Consider the following 17,576-nt stretch of genomic DNA (forward strand, 5'->3'; position numbering starts at 1 on the left):
AGAAGAAAGATAGAAGGAAAACGTGGGCATGGGCGAAGAAGATAATTCTAGACTCAGAAACTCTCAACCAAATGGAATGAAAGTGTCAGATTATCCTAGAAATATATTTAAATTATGGTAATGATTATTTAAATTGCACCTATTGAGGAAGTAGATTACATGTAAGCAAATCAGTCGGCATTTAAAAAAACAATAATGTTGAGTGATTCAATTGAAAAAATTACTGTGAAACAGAACAAGCATGTCTTATACATAATCGTCTTCCTGTCTGCACTGTTTTAATATTGTCCTAATACTTGGTTCTTATATCGGACAGGACACGTACTGACCAATGTTAGGGTCATATTAATTTTCACCTGTTATAGTATGACGGAAAACGACTGGGTAGCATTTCATGAAACTTGGTATCCGTTATGGATGAGGGAGAGTAGGATATTGACTATCCACTTTTTTGGTTGTACGAGGAAAAATTCTAGAATTGACTGCCAGCTGATTCTATTGGCAATGAAATCGAAATTTCCACTCTTCGACTAAGCACCAATTAGTCTATCTGATGAGCTTCGAGTTGGATAGAAGAAAAATATTTTAGGACTTGTAAAATTTAGTTGTCACAGACGAAACAGACTAACAGCAGACAACACCGAAACATTCTGTTTTTTTTTAAATTTCAGAGATTGTGTACAAATGAGTTAAGCACACATACGATCTATATAAATATATACACATGACAAACTACAATTAAGACCTACCTACTGACTTAAGAATCAAATGTACGTTGATGAATTGAGTTAAGGGGTCCACATCAATTTACAGATTAATCAACGTTCAAAAATATACATTTAACTAAGTTCACTTAGTTATTTTCACGAGATGTCAACAGGAAATTTTAGAAAATCCAATGGATGATACTGTGACATTTTGCAATCTAATTATCCATTACATAACATTACTCCCACTGCAAAACATTACAAAATTATAATTTTAATATTCAGTACTACAAATTACCATCTCTAAATTGTTCTTCAACATGAGGCACTTGGAATATCTTTGAACATATCGACCTTATTGTTGCATTCGTAAGTATTATTTGATTATTTATTATTCGTTCAATTATCTCATGAATATTGTTAGGAGAAAAAAACTTCGCACATTCATTTCATGTCTCAACCGAAGAAGTATTATAGCTTCATCACGCCATGAAAGTGGAACAGTAATATTTCAATAAAAAATCGAAGTGATTATAATTACCATACAACAAAAAGGAGAGGATAGCATGAATGTGTATGACACATTTGTATAGGGGGACTAAAATCCCTAATGTACTGTACACACGGCACAGCCATGGGTGTCTCTGCACAGATCTTAATGGGGATCAGCAGTACACTGCAGGCGTCCCAGCAGGACACAGGAGATCACTACTGCTGACTCATCTGCTTGCCTCACGTTCCGAACCAACCTTTCAAAACCTGGTAACAATTACAACGCATTAACAACCCAGTAGTATTTTATATGTTGACCAAATAGTATGAACTACAAAAATCCACTGAGAAATAAGCTGGCAACCAGAAAAATAAACAGACTGGACTCCACACTGGTTTCTCTGAAATTGGAATCACCAACTATCCAAATTCGCAATATTAAAAATGAGTCGTATTTTTGTTAATATTTAAATTCTGGTTCATAATACGCAAATCCTTGATGAGTTTCCATTTACGCTCAGGCTGTTCAGTGAAAGACTAGAGAAATTCTTTGTTCGAGTTTCGGATGATCGAATTTCAGAGATAATGGCGGTTTATTTATTTATTCATTTTTTTATTAATGTCTTCCTGTACCTGGCGGGACTTAGACTACGAAGCTGCTATTTTGCCAAACCACATAATTATACACCTTACTAAAGCGAATATGGTGTGCACTATATCTAAAAGTTAATTTAATGTAAATTAACATAAACATGGAATTTAATTTAATCAAAATTTAAATCAACATAAAAACTCAAACTGAAATTATTAAAATGAGTACTGTTACTACGATTATAAACGTATATCTAGACTATTTAAAACCGTAATGTTGCTGAACCTTACACCTACATAATACGGTATTCATGTAATAATCTAATTTTGAGGAGGTGTCATAGTTTGTTAAAACTCAATGGCGATGTAAAGCAAAAAACAACAACAACCCTCAATGTAGGCACAATTTCCAGCACTTTCTTCTGAACAACTTTGGGTTATATAGTCTCTAATTTCAGTCGGGATAGAAATACGGGAACGCATGGTCCCAGGTACATGTACTTTGTTGTAGATATCGCTGTGATGAACGGGGATGGACAGCAAAGAACGTGCTGAAGAACTTGAGAGTGCTTCACTTAAAGGGGAGAGATAGTTGAAATCTATTGAGGTAATCTGTTTTATCTATTTGCAGTACAGTATTTTAAGACGGAGGAATACTGCATGGTATCTTAACCATAATAGCTGACGGAGAATGGGTTGATGTGGGAGTGCGGTTGAAGAATTACAGTGAATCGAAACCTGAACAGAACAGCTTTTTCTCCAACCAAAATAACACATTCTTACAATTTTTTGATTCACCTTTTCCATCTTTCATTTCTGTTTTCATTTCATGTAAGTGCGTTTATTGCCATTACTCTTCGATATTGCCGTGAAGACATAATAATTAGGACTCATTTTTTGTTATTAGCTTTACGTCGCACCGACAGAGATAGGTCTTATGGCGACGATGGGACAGGAGAGGGCTAGGAGTGGGAAGGAATCGTCCGTGGCCTTAATTAAGGTACAGCCCTAGCATTTGTCTGGTGTGAAAATAGGAAATCACGGAAAACCATATTCAGGGCTGCCAACAGTGGGGTTCGAACCCACTATCTCCCGAATACTGGATACTGGCCGCATTTAAGCGACTGCAGCTATCGAGCTCGGTAATTAGGACTCATGGATAGCGCTGTCCTTGTTGGCGAGACCTGCTGTTTGAAGTGCACTGTGTCTTCTGGTATGGGCTAGAGCAAGTCTGTTACTTTCATTGATCTGTCGAGGTCTCATCCTTGGCTTTGACAATATGAAGGTGACGGAGGTATGAGCGATGCTATAATGTCAATCCTTACGCAGCCAGTCCCTATGATGAATGGTGTGAGAAAGCGTCGCTCACAGAGTCAGTTGGTGTGTGCATTTCAGTGGGCATGGCAGAGTGATATGTAATGACGTCTGGCTGAGGAAAGGAATGGGAAACTACCTCACTCCTCATTTCCATTGTATGCCTCTTCAGTGAATCCGCGCGAATAGCCTCTCTGGTATCTCTTCTATTACGAGGTCCTGATTCGCCTCTGAGAAAAGTACTGTAGATCCCTTCATTAAATGGAGATAACTAGCACCAGCTTGTCATGCAGCTCTAATGATCAAGAAGCTGATGTCGCATGATCCCACTTCAAATATTTATAGAAAATGGCCTTGATGAATGACATGAGGGTATACCTCTGCATGGATATTGCAAAATTTATGATACCTTCCAAGGTAAAAGAAGTCTCATCTGTAACACCCATGTCGTGCGGAAAGTCTGCATTGCGTTCATATTGTTGCAAAAGACAGCTACAGAATTCAGCTCTTGGTAGGTTATCCGCTTCTTGGAGATGCTGAACTCTCTGGTAGTGGTATGGGCACAATAGCTGTTCACGCAATGTGCGTGCGGTGAACAATCCAGTCGGATGTACCTTCTTGTCTTGCAAAGCTCCTTGTGCTTACCTAGTATACTCGTCTCGCTTAGGCAAGTCGTAAAATGTATTCTTCCAGTCATAGCTCTACAGCATCACGATACGCTCGACAACCCTCGATCCGAGGATGAAGTGAGCCTGCGTTCCGGAAACTTTGATACACAGCTATGAATGTCCGTCTACTGGAAATAGGATGGTTCGGAAATCGTCGTCGATGAAACTCTCTTCCGCATGCGCAGATTCTCCGGCTGCTCAGTAAATTAGGTGAATATCAACTAATGCTGCACAAATAAATGCGTTTATTATGTAACAAATTGACTACAGTGTTGCTGCTAGCTATACGAGTGTCCATAAACTGCGGGACAGGCAGCAACAACGTGTCACCTAGGGAAGTGCGCGACTGAAGCTTGGAATCGAGAATGTCGACTCCATAGACGCCGAACATTGGAGCCTCTCAGCTCCAAGCTAATTTGACTCTCACTTCGGGGCCACGCGCATTGTGAAACGCGGAAATTTAACACGAAAGATGCATTTGTGGGTTCATTTGCTTTCTGAGATTTTAGGAGTTTTGTAATGTGAAGTAATTTTAATGGCCACTACAGACCTTGAATTTGTAATTGCTGAGGTCAGGCACACTGATAAATAGATAATGACAGTAAATAATTACGAATCTAACATCAATAAAATCATTAAAAATAAACACGCTAAATGAAGCCTTCAATAACTCCTCCGGTATTGACTATCATACATACACTGACTGACAGAGCAAATGCAACACCAAGGAGGAGTGGTTCGAAAGGGATGAAAGTTGGGGAAAAAACAGAGACGGCACGGACGAATAATTGATGTTTATTTCAAACCGATATGCAGGTTACACAATGCGCACGGCATCGACTCAGTAGGATGTAGGACTACCGCGAGCGGCGATGCACGCAGAAACACGTCGAGGTACAGAGTCAATAAGAGTGCGGATGGTGTCCTGAGGGATGGTTCTCCATTCTCTGTCAACCATTTGCCACAGTTGGTCGTCCGTACGAGGCTGGGGCAGAGTTTGCAAACGGCGTCCAATGAGATCCCACACGTGTTCGATTGGTGAGAAATCCGGAGAGTACGCTGGTCACGGAAGCATCTGTACACCTCGTAGAGCCTGTTGGGAGATGCGAGCAGTGTGTGGGCGGGCATTATCCTGCTGAAACAGAGCATTGGGCAGCCCCTGAAGGTACGGGAGTGCCACCGGCCGCAGCACATGCTGCACGTAGCGGTGGGCATTTAACGTGCCTTGAATACGCACTAGAGGTGACGTGGAATCATACGCAATAGCGCCCCAAACCATGATGCCGCGTTGTCTAGCGGTAGGGCGCTCCACAGTTACTGCCGGATTTGACCTTTCTCCACGCCGACGCCACACTCGTCTGCGGTGACTATCACTGACAGAACAGAAGCGTGACTCATCGGAGAACACGACGTTCCGCCATTCCCTCATCCAAGTCGCTCTAGCCCGGCACCATGCCAGGCGTGCACGTCTATGCTGTGGAGTCAATGGTAGTCTTCTGAGCGGACGCCGGGAGTGCAGGCCTCCTTCAACCAATCGACGGGAAATTGTTCTGGTCGATATTGGAACAGCCAGGGTGTCTTGCACATGCTGAAGAATGGCGGTTGACGTGGCGTGCGGGGCTGCCACCGCTTGGCGGCGGATGCGCCGATCCTCGCGTGCTGACGTCACTCGGGCTGCGCCTGGACCCCTCGCACGTGCCACATGTCCCTGCGCCAACCATCTTCGCCACAGGCGCTGCACCGTGGACACATCCCTATGGGTATCGGCTGCGATTTGACGAAGCGACCAACCTGCCCTTCTCAGCCCGATCACCATACCCCTCGTAAAGTCGTCTGTCTGCTGGAAATGCCTCCGTTGACGGCGGCCTGGCATTCTTAGCTATACACGTGTCCTGTGGCACACGACAACACGTTCTACAATGACTGTCGGCTGAGAAATCACGGTACGAAGTGGGCCATTCGCCAACGCCGTGTCCCATTTATCGTTCGCTACGTGCGCAGCACAGCGGCGCATTTCACATCATGAGCATACCTCAGTGACGTCAGTCTACCCTGCAATTGACATAAAGTTCTGACCACTCCTTCTTGGTGTTGCATTTGCTCTGTCAGTCAGTGTATTAGAGTCAAGCAAATTCAGCCGCGACAATGAATTTTGGTTCCATAACTGCCACTGCGCGAATGAGCGATAGTGCCGATCACTTCTTCTTCTTATTGTCCCTATCCGTTCCGGATGTCGGCAACAATCTTGCCTGTGTCCTCTCTGTTGTGAGTTGCCTGAAGTAACTCTGCCGATGTCTTGAGAGCCCAGTCTTTGAGGATTTTTAGCCAGGAGATTCGCCTCCTGCCAACACCCATCTTTCCTTGCAGGATTTCTTGCAGTAGATGGTACCGGCTTCTGTTTCTCATGATGTGACTGAGGTATTGTAGCTTTCTCGTTTTTAGAGTGGTCAGTACTTCCTTATCTTTTCTCATTCTTCGAAGGATCTCTGCATTTGTGACGATCTGTCCATGACACTCTTAGCATCCTTCGGTATAGCCACATCTCAAAGGCCTCTAATATTTTGCCGAGAGACTTCGTTAAAGTCCATGTTTCAACACCGTAATAGAGAACAGGAAATGCATAGCAGAGGAGTCTCATTTTTGTAACTAGTGTCAAGTCATGACTTCTAAACCGCTTTCCCATTTTGCTGAACACAGTCCTAGCTTTTCCAATGCGGGACTTCACTTCAACAGAATTATCCCATTGACCATTAACGATGGTGACGAAATAAGTGTATTTCCGGACTCGTTCAACAGGTTTATGGTCAATTACTAGATGACATGCAGGGATAAAGTTTTTACTTATGACCATAACTTTGGTTTTCTTTATATTAATGTCAAGACCGTATTCATGGCCAGTGAATGCTACTCTTTCAATTAGATATTGTAAACTTTCTAAACTATCTGCAAAAATTACAGTGTCATCCGCATATCGAATGCTGTTTAGCCACTGTCCATTTAAAAGCACTGCCGTACACCCCGTTGGATATGCACGCCTTCCGTATTCTCCTCTCCCAGTCTAACAGAAGCAGTCTGATTTCAGTATACGTTGACAATGATTGTCAGATCCTTATCATCTACACCAATACTTCTTAATATTACAATCATCTTGTGACGTTGAACTCTATCAAAGGCCTTCTGATAGTCAATAAAACGGACAAATATCACAATTTATGTCTCTACATCGCTGAAATAGTACTTGAATGCTAAATAGAGCTTCCCGTGTGCCAACATCATTTAGGAAACCAAACTGTGTAGATGAAATTTGATCTTCGCAGAGTTTGTATATTCTCCTGTGAATGACCTTCAGAAAAAGTTTCAACAAATGGCTTATAAGGCTTATCATTCTAAAATCACCACATAACTTAGCTCCGGTTGTTTTAGGTAATGCAATACATTCTAATTTTAGCCACTCATAAGGAATGTTGCCAGAATCGTAGATATCATTGAACATTACAGTCAGCCACTTCACATTGTCCTCTTTAAAGAGTTTAATTTTTTTTTACATTGATGTTGTCTGGGCCTGAGGTTTTGCCTTTAGTTACCTTTACTGCTGTTCGTACTTCCTCTACTAGAATACTTGGTCCTGTTTCACAGTTTAGCTGTGGAAGCTCTTATCGGTTATCCAGAAACAGTTTTTCGATACATCCCTTCCATGTATGTTTGATTTCTTCAAAGCCGACTATGACTTTTCCTTCACTGTCTACCAGCTTGTTTGCTGTCCTTGTTTTGAATTTTCCTGTCAGCTCCCTAACTTCACGATGAATGTTGAAACCGTCATGTTTTAGCTGTAACGCTTCTATTTCAGCACATTTTTCCTGCATTTCGTGTTCTTTAGCTTCTCTTATTTTATTCCTGATTTCTTTATTAATGTTTTTATATTCATCAGTGTTACGATTTGCTATCCTCCTCCTCTCCATTAATTTAAGGATCTCATCAGTCATCCAGGTCCTCTTTTTGACAAAATTTGTTCGCAAATGTTTATCTTTAATTAATTCCATTGTGTATTTTAATTTTTCAAGTTTAACTTCAGTGCACGAATTATTAGGTACAGTGCTTAGTACGTTATTTAGTTGCAGTTCAACTTGATCTCTTGTGGAGGGTTGTTTAAGTTTTCGTAAATCATATTTCGTAAGCACTTTCTGTTAAGTTTTCTTCAACCCAATTTTAGAAACACCGACTGAAGGATTATGGTCTGAGTAAATATCGGCGCCAGGGTATGTTTTCACTGAAGTACGAATGTTCCTGATACAGTCAATCTGATTTCTAACAATATGTTCAGGTGAGTATCTCGGTGACTTCCAGGTATACAGAAGTAGTGTGTAGTTGGGAAAAGACCACAAAGATGAAAAAGAAAGAACTGTGGCTAGGTGAGTAAATTGGGGGCTCAGATTTAATTTTCTGACTGTTTAAGAAAAAGTCAGGGTATTTTACTGCTGCTCTTAAAGAGAGTCGTGTGATTTAGAATAAACCTTAGAAATTACGACAGAAGTCTCCGAGGTGCATATCCACTAGCTGTGCGCAAAACCTTATCTGAGCATTGATATCTTATTGCATTCTTCACTATGACGTTTCACAAGAAGGGATATATTCCATCGGAGGACAATGGATGAGAATGGACTGGTGTAAGAGAGAACGTCGGTAATAATATTAAAGAACCAATGTGACTAAAGTCAGCCCCACAACCTAAGGCCCGGAAGCCCCGGATTCGATTCCCGATCAGGTCAGGGATTTTTATCTGGACCCGAGTGTCGGTTCGAGGCCTACTCAGCCTACGTGATTACAAGTGAGGAGCTATCTGACGGTAAGATAGCAACCCCAATCTAGAAAACTGAGAATAACGGCCGTGAGGATTCGTCGCACTGAACATGCGTCACCTCGTAATAAGCAGGTCTTCGGGCTGAGCAGCGGTCGCTTGTTAGGCCAAGACCAATCAGGGCTCTAGAGCAATGGTGGTGGTGGGGGGGAGGAGGGAGGGAATGTCACAACGGTACCCTGTAATTTAATAAGGAAATAACTAAGTGTCGCAAAGTTACTCACGTATTCGGGTTTAGCTTTCTTATCACCACCGCGCAGAACCGTTCGTTCCATCTTGTCCAAGTGTGCCAAGAGATATTCTTGGTCTTTCAACCTAAGCTCTTCAGTGATGATTTCCAGATCACGGACAGGATTTACTTCACCTTCTATGTGTGTCACATCTTCGTCTTCGAACGCACCTAGAGAAAACAGAATAATAACATATACTTTGGACTGAAATCCTTACATATATTATAACACAAAACCTGTCAACACCTAAGATATTTAAGACATTTACATAAATCATGTATAAAATCAATGGATTATATTAAAAAAGCTCCTAAAATATTTAAGATATGTAAGTTATATAAGTCAAACATAAAATTAAGGATTGCATTAAAGCACGGAAAGGAACAACCTTAAGGAGTTTGAATTCAGCAACTGGCGAGAATAACGTCACACCAGATGTAGGGACAGTGGGAGATTACGATTACAATTCAACGAGTTGACGTCGCCTTGGGATAACTGACGAAGGGAGTATCAAATACTGCTGAGGAAAAAGGCAAATACCAACCTGTGTTCAAAAAAGACCCGATATAATTGATAAAATATATGAAATTTAAATGGCACATACGTTACTGGAGAAACCACTAAACATTACTTATAAATACGTAACGCTCCACTTTTTTCAGGAAGCGCCAGTGTCTATCACAATTTAGGCATGGCCAGAAACAAGTAGCGAGCAAATTTTTAAAAGTAAAATGAACTGACCTCGGCAGAATCATATTCTAAGGTATATATAATGCAAATACCGCACTACGAAAAAATTTTAGGAAAAGTGACCATTTCATACTGTGATATATCTCACAGTAATGACGAATCACTTATCAGCGTAACTTCCCGTTCAGCACATATTAACAAGACGGCTGCCATAATGGACCAAATCTCCGGCGAAATGTTCATCGTGATATTGATTTTACGTCCTATTAACTACCTTTCTGCTTTTCAGGGACGTCCAGATGCCAGAATGATGTCCAGGAGGAGTTACTTTACTTGCTAGTATATCTACCGACACAAGGATAATGTACCTTCAAATATCACAGGATAGAGCCGGGATCGAAACTGCCAACTGGAGCTCAGAAGGCCAGCGCTCCACCGCATGCTACTCAGACAGGCAGGTGAAATATTCCTGTTTATCCCTTTTTTTCTTTTCCAATTAGGTACTGCAGAAAATGAACAAGCAACATGCACCCTTGTGATGTCCTGTCTCCATATAATCGTATAGAAATAAATACCTCTCACTAGCTGAAAACTACCGGCCCCTTGAGCGAGCCTGCCTCTTGTCCGGAGGCCCCGGGTTCGATTCCCGGCCAGGTCAGGTAGTTTTCTCTGGATCCGAGGGCTAGTCCGATGTCCGTTTAGCCTACGTGAGAACAAATGAGTACCTATCTGACGGTGAAATAGCGGCGTTAGTCTAGAAAGCCGAGAATAACGACCGAGAAGATACGTCACGCTGACGACGTAATCTCGTAATCCACCGGCCTTCGGGCTGAGCAGTCGTCGCTTGGTAGGCCAAGGCCCATTTACGGCTGTAGCGCCATGGAGTTAGGTTACTTTTAGCTGAAAGCTTTCTCCATAGATGCCGAGGCACCTCTTACGGGAAACCTTTTGAAATTAAATCTGACTGGCTAGAATTTTGGGCGTAGTAATGACAGAGAAAAAATTTGGTCAATGAGGAATCTCCCAATATGAGCCAATGAAATGTTTGTCACACTTTTACTACATCCTACACCCTCTCGCCACACACACCTAAATTAGCCGCTGCTACTGCACTTACAGCAGAGTTGTCAACTTTCCACTCTGGAACAACATGGTAATGTTTTCGGTATGCAGACATGAGAAGAGCTTACAGGACACCAATGGGTCACAGAGAAAGTCTTTTGGCTAGGGTAATCGTTGCATCTGACGTGATCTAGCTCTTGCTGTACTAGAAACGATGAACCAAGGTTTCGTTCGAAGATGAGATAACTAACTTTACTTGCATGAAGAGTACGCCGTTATGAACAGGTGCTCTGTATTATATCTGTAACGTCACTCATGGAATCCGTGTGAATTGATACACAAAAGTGAAAAGATTTGGAACAGTTACGTTAAATCAGCGCGAGAAAGTAAAGCAGTAGAGGAGAAGGTTCACATCTGGGCAATCACATTAATTTCTGGATCTATAGCCAAACCTTTTCAGAACTGTCTACATCTGACACAGTACGGTACATCTATGACATACTGCATTTACTCTACGGTGCAGTGTTGGAATCAGTTACAACTGGATTTAGTTTTTACGACATTTTAATGCAATGAAAAATTTCTATGTTGGGAAGCATGGTTTAAATATAGGCTATCGAAATGAACTTCTGTTAAACACGTAAAGGACAATGGACAAAAACAAATCTAAATACATTTTAGATACATAAAAAAGAAAGAAAGAAATGTAAATTGGAGACATATTAATACCGAAAAAAATATTTCAGCATTTAAACGAAAAACTAGAACTACATATTTTTAAACCGAACTCCATGGCACTACAGCCCTTGAAGGGCCTTGGCCTACCAAGCGACCGCTGCTCAGCCCGAAGGCCTGCAGATTAAGAGGTGTCGTGTGGTCAGCACGACGAATCCTCTCGGCCGTTATTCTTGGCTTTCTAGACCGGGGTCGCTATCTCACCGTCCGACAGCTCCTCAATTCTAATCACGTAGGCTGAGTGGACCTCGAACCAGGCCTCAGATCCAGGTAAAAATCCATGACCTGGCCGGGAATCGAACCCGGGGCCTACGGGTAAGAGGCAGGTACGCTACCGCTACACCCTGGGGCCGGCACAACATATTTTTAGGATGAAATATTCTAAAACATTAACAAAATCGTTAACAATTTTACACAGGAGTTTACGGTCTATTTACGAGAGTCACAAATGTACACATCCTTTCCTGCACCCGTACAATTACTGTGTACTCACATATTACATACAGTATAAAACACATCAACCAAAATTTTAAAAGTCACACCACGTATTTGATATAATAAGATAAATTTAGCAAACAGTATTATCAAAATAGAACTAAGCAGTACTACTGACGTACCTGAAATTTTGCTCATGCAAGAGGTCCAAATACGGGCTAGTCAGGATAGTCTAGATCAGGGGTGGCGAACCTATGCCACGCGTGTCACTAGGTGACACGCGAACACGATTTCGGTGGCACGCCACATGAACATAATAATATTTTATATATACGTCTTGTACTACAGACAATGCATATCTTATGGTGTTTCACGTGTAAGAAATAAATATCGAAAATCTAAATCCTAGTTCCATTCGGACGTGCAATATGGCAACACGGATACTCATAGGTCCGAAAGTCAAGTGAGATAGTGTCGTTTTCTGGTGGTTTTGTATACGGACATCGCAAACACGTTTTCGATGCAGAAAAGAATAGAAATTTAAAGTGGTCACCGTATATTTCAAGAACTCTGGCCAAGAGAATTCGGCCTGTTAAAGAGATGTGTTGCCTGTGTTCGATAACAATTGTATCCCCCACATTTAATGTAAAGCGCAATTTCGAGACTGGTCATTCAAATGTTTGTTGCATTTCAAATGAAGAAAGAAGAGAGTTCGTTTCACAAAATATCGAACTTTACACAAAACAAACTAGTTCTTTTGTATCATCTTCCCGGCCAAGGAATAATATCAGTGAGGCTGTTTCTATCTGTCTCACTGCATAGTACAGCATGCATGGGAAACCGATTTCTGACGGTGAGTTGTTGAAAGGAAGTTCCTTATTGACGCCCGACACATTATTTGAAAACTTCCCTAACAAACAAGTAATAATTTACAGAAATAAAGGAATGCCAGCCAGTTGAACTGCTGTCAAGGATAGAATAATAAAAATGAGTGAAGAAGTTTCGGAGCAGTTGAAAGCTAATTTGGTTAACTCCCAAATGTATGCAGTATGTTTTGATGAAATCATGAATGTGACCTTACAAACAAGGATAGCCGGTTTTTAATTTTTTTTTAGATATCCTCATCGAAATGTGATGAGGGAGAAATTAGTTCAATTGATTGTGGGCGTACAAACTACAACCTGGAATGGAGAAAGTGAAGTCCATTCGCAATATTAGTAATTTTGATTTTTATATCTAATAATATTTTTTTACAACAATTTGTTTTACGTCACACCGACACAGATACGTCTTGTGGCGACGATGGGACAGGCTTACGAGTGGGAAGGAAACCGCCGTGGCCATAATTGAGGTACAGCCCCACGGAACATGCAATCAAATGTATTTACAAGATATATGTATAATAAATAAATAAATGAATCAGTGAATGAATGAATGAATAAATAAATAAATAAATAAATAAATAAATAAATAAATAAATAAATAACATATTATGAAACATAATCGGGAATTTATGAAGGAAGTCGCCGGGGGGGGTTGTAGGTTGCAGACATCCCTTAGTGGAAAACAACAAGCGGCACAGTCAACAGATGAGAATAATAAACCAGACTTAAAATGGCACACTAGTTGGAAAAGGTTCGCCATCCCTGGTCTAGATTATGGGCTAGCCTATATAAATAGACTGTCATATAAAGAAGCTTTGTCTACGACCTTGGACAAACCTAACATTAACAGCAGCAGGAAAAGTTTGAGTTTCGAAGTCCGTCGATTTGCTAATGAAAAAAAAAATAGTTTGGGGGGGGGGGGGTTCATCTCAAGGAAATAAACATGCCTAGAAAACTACTCCGCACGGTGAAGCAATCGAAATCACATGTTGTGTTACACTGCGTCTGAACTATTTGGCTGTTTGCTACCAGCTGCTCCTGTGTATTTTCTTTGTTCCAGAGTAAGTTAACAATTTCACATTGACCAGGCTACGATACTAACCAGGATGGTAGTGTCCCCTAGCCCATATTTAGTCGCTAGACGGTATTTGGACCTTCTCCTCTATTAAAAAGCAAACTTGTAGTTTTACGTGTCGGTTGTAATGATAATCATAACCACTAACGTTAAATTCGAATCAGTGAAACGTGACTTTTCATTTCAAGAATCCCACATACACCGCCCAGAATTTGAACCGCGGTCGGAAATAAGCAGAATCGTACCAGACGTCTCCATCTTCAACGGCCCCTCCTGATTCATCACAACTTTAGAGGGTATGATGGTTGATCTACATGAGTGTCTCTTAACTCGCTTTCTCCTCTTTCTGGCCTCTTCCCGAGTTGTGGGGGGTTGGTACTTGAATGATATTCTAGCCCAGATTTACGACTGAATGGCCCCTACAAACACAAACACCCAGTCCCCGAGCCAAATGAATTAACCATACCAGTTAAAATTTTCGATCCAGCCGTGAATCGAAACTTGCGCCCTCTGAACAGAAGGCCAGTACGCTGAAAATTCAGCTAAGGAGCCGGACTAGTCTCTTTCAATATGTTCTTTAAGAGTTTCCATACAAAAAAAAAAACCAAACCCCATGGCGCAAAAGCTCCGAAGGGCCTTGTCCTACCAAGCGACTGCTGCTCAGCCGGAAGGCCTGCATGTTACGAGGTGTCGTGTGGTCAGCACGAGGGATCCTCTTGGCCGTTATTCTTGGCTTTCTGGACCGGAGCCGCCATCTCACCATCATATAGCCACTAATCACGTAGGCTGAGTGGACCTCGAACCAGCCCCCAGATGGAGGTAAAAATCCCTGACCTGGCCGGGAATCGAACCCGGGGCTTCCGGGGTAAGAGGCAGGCGCGCTACCCCTACACGGCGGGGCCCGCAAGTGTTTCCATTACCCTTTCAATTATCCTGTATACAGTCCGGCTCAATGGCTACATAATTACCGTGCTGGCCTTTGGTCACAGGGGTCCCGGGTTCGATTCCCTGCAGGGTCGGGAATTTTAAGCATCATTGGCCAATTTTTCTGGCACGGGGGCTGGATGTATGTGTCGTCTTCATCATCATTTCATCCTCATCACGACGCGCAGGTCGCCTACGAGCGTCAAATCAAAAGACCTGCACTTGGCGAGCCGAACATGTCCTCGGACACTCCCGGCATTAAAAGCCATACGCCATTTCATTTTATACTGTATACACATGCTATCGAAAAATCCGTTCTTACTTTTGAATTATGTCGGCTTCCGACGTGCCTTCATCGTTAGTAACTAGTGGAACATTAGTTTAGCTCTCGTGAGAATGAAAATGACTCAATTAAGGACGGGAATAAAATCGCAAACGTAATAAATTTATGAAGTAAATCGACCGGCACAATCTCTTTGCAACAATTTTGTGGAGGAGAACAAACAAATATAATACTGCAATGTGTTTAATGGCTCTTTAACTGTTATATAGATTTAAAAGGAGACTGAAGTGGCGAGTTTCATCCAGCAGGAGTTACTAAATGTGCCTCAAGTCGCATTTAAAAGAACTAAACTGCCACCTAATTCAGCTGGGATCAAACATGCTATCTTAGGAAAAGAAGGATAACGACTAACCAACTGAACCACTAAAGTCGGCAGCAACGGAACTATGACTTTGAAAGTCACACGGTGTTAAGTAAGTTTTTGGCAAATTAAATTTAAATGTATGATATATCATTGTTAGTGAAGTGAGTTTATTACTCCTGAAGTAGGCGGTGGCGAATTCTATAGTGGCCGTTCCCGAAACGTGGGAAAATACGATCAGGTTTCCCGAATTATTAGTGATTTACAAATTGTGTGAAATCATATGCTTTGAGATCTACATTAGAAGAAGATGAAAATGATCCCGTTTTCTACTTAGAGGCTACAGTCCTGTTAGTCATCAGCCACATATCTGGTGTGAATGAAAAATGTACTGTAATATGCTGGATTATTATTGTCTGTATTGCTGGCAGTATGGGACAACAATAGTCTATATTTTGGTCAGAGAACGTTTCCTTGTATGCTATATTCCAGCTATATACTTGAAAACCATTGAAAAACACTAGAAAATTACATGCAGTATGGTCTGAGAACAGAATAATTATATTTTGGCTCCCTAGTTATGTGTTAGGCCTATGCCTTTGCGGGCAAGATTTAGAGTTTACAGTGCACTATGTCTTCTGGAATGGGCTAGAGCCATTTTTTTTTTACTTTCATTGATTTGTCTCAGACTTATCCTTGGCTTTAACAATATGAAAGTGACTGAAGTATGAGCGATGCTAGTATTGCCATTCTTTATGCGGCCAGTCCCTGCTATGAATGGTGTTAAAATGTTGCTCATAGGGTCGTTAGTGCATGCATTTCAGTGGGCTTGGCAGACTTTATGTAATTGCAACTTTTTTTTCTAGTGGTCCCGGGTCGCACCGATACAGATGGGTCTTATGGCGACGATGGGATAGGAAAGGCCTAGAAGTTGGAAGGAAGCGGCCGTGGCTTTAATTGCCTGGTGTGAAAATGGGAAACCACGGAAAACCATCCTCAGGGCTGCCGACAGTAGGATTCGAACCCACTATCTTCCGGACGCAAGCTCACAGCCGCGCGTCCTAACCGTACGGCCAACTCGCCCGGTAATAGCAACTTCTGGCTCAGTGACGAAAGCAGCGAGAAACTAACTCACTCCTCATTTCCCTACTATTTCAGTGATGCCTAGGCCATCTATGACAGCTGATGGTGGAGCTGCTGAGGATCCAACCGGCCTCTGGGCTGAGGATTGAACATACATACAGTTATGTGTTACAGTGCACAGTTATAAATGAAGAGAGGTGATAACGATATTGCAAGAAAGGGAGGAGAAATGATGTACCCTTTCAGGATTCAACTTGTAATTGTAGCAAAACCCACGTAGAACACGCTCGTGATGGCAATTATCAGCAAGAGAATTCAAACCTCGGATCTCCGGATCGGGTTCTGCTCACCAGTTCGGCACATTCACTGTTGTAATTGCCAGTGAGCATGATGGAAAGGCACAGGGGTAAAGAAGGGGGAAATAGTAAAAAAATATCACCTCCATCAAAGGCAGCTTTTCCCCACACTCAGATGGGGTCGCATGTGCGAACTGTCACACACGCGGACTTGCTCCCTGGATTAGGTCCCGTTTTACAACCGGGTGCCCTTCCTAACCTTAATTCTATGAGGACGATGTATTCACTATTGTTTCTGTGGTGGTTGGTAGGGTAGCGTGTTGCGTATTGTGTTTATATAGAGATGTGCGTTGGAATAAACAAACAAACAAACAAACAAACAAACAGCCCTCAAGACAGTGAAATTAACTAGACGCGGCTATAATCCCTTACAGGACCTGGAACCGAACCCGGTCCCTCTGGACTGAAGGTCTCGATTCTGACCATTCAGTTTCACTGAATATGATATTATTATTATTATTATTATTAATAATAATAATACCACTTAAACGTTCCATTAATTGCCATACATATCTTTTCGAGATATCGAAAAGCTTGAATTTTGTCCTGAAAGAGGGTCTTAACGTGCAGTAGCCTAAGTAAATTTACCGGCACGGGCCACTCGCGTTTAAGCTATCTTATAAGTCAACCCACTAGGTCTTAGTTTGATTGTGCGACCCTCAGCCCAGAAGGCCAATCAGTAATGGAGCGAAGTGTGTAAAAGCAGGAGAGTATATCTTAAAGCATTTGAAAAATATCAAGGGCATCAAAATAGGAATAGTAATATATAGGCAAGACGAGAAAGACTACAGAGCTCCTCAAAAATGTTCTTGTAAATAAAAATTCCAAATC

General features: G+C 41.8%; 1 protein-coding gene across 2 annotated transcripts in view; it reads right to left on the reverse strand.

Moving 5' to 3' along the window:
* The window catches only part of LOC136864578 (obg-like ATPase 1), a 481,779-nt gene that overhangs the window by 185,413 nt on the left and 278,790 nt on the right, over nt 1–17,576 (reverse strand). For both annotated transcript variants that reach the window (XM_067141760.2, XM_067141761.2), the window contains one exon: nt 8,852–9,027. In XM_067141760.2, coding sequence (XP_066997861.1) covers nt 8,852–9,027 — 176 coding nt within the window. The remainder of the gene's footprint in view (nt 1–8,851; nt 9,028–17,576) is intronic.

Source organism: Anabrus simplex, chromosome 2, assembly GCF_040414725.1.
Source record: "Anabrus simplex isolate iqAnaSimp1 chromosome 2, ASM4041472v1, whole genome shotgun sequence".
Taxonomy (NCBI): domain Eukaryota; kingdom Metazoa; phylum Arthropoda; class Insecta; order Orthoptera; family Tettigoniidae; genus Anabrus; species Anabrus simplex.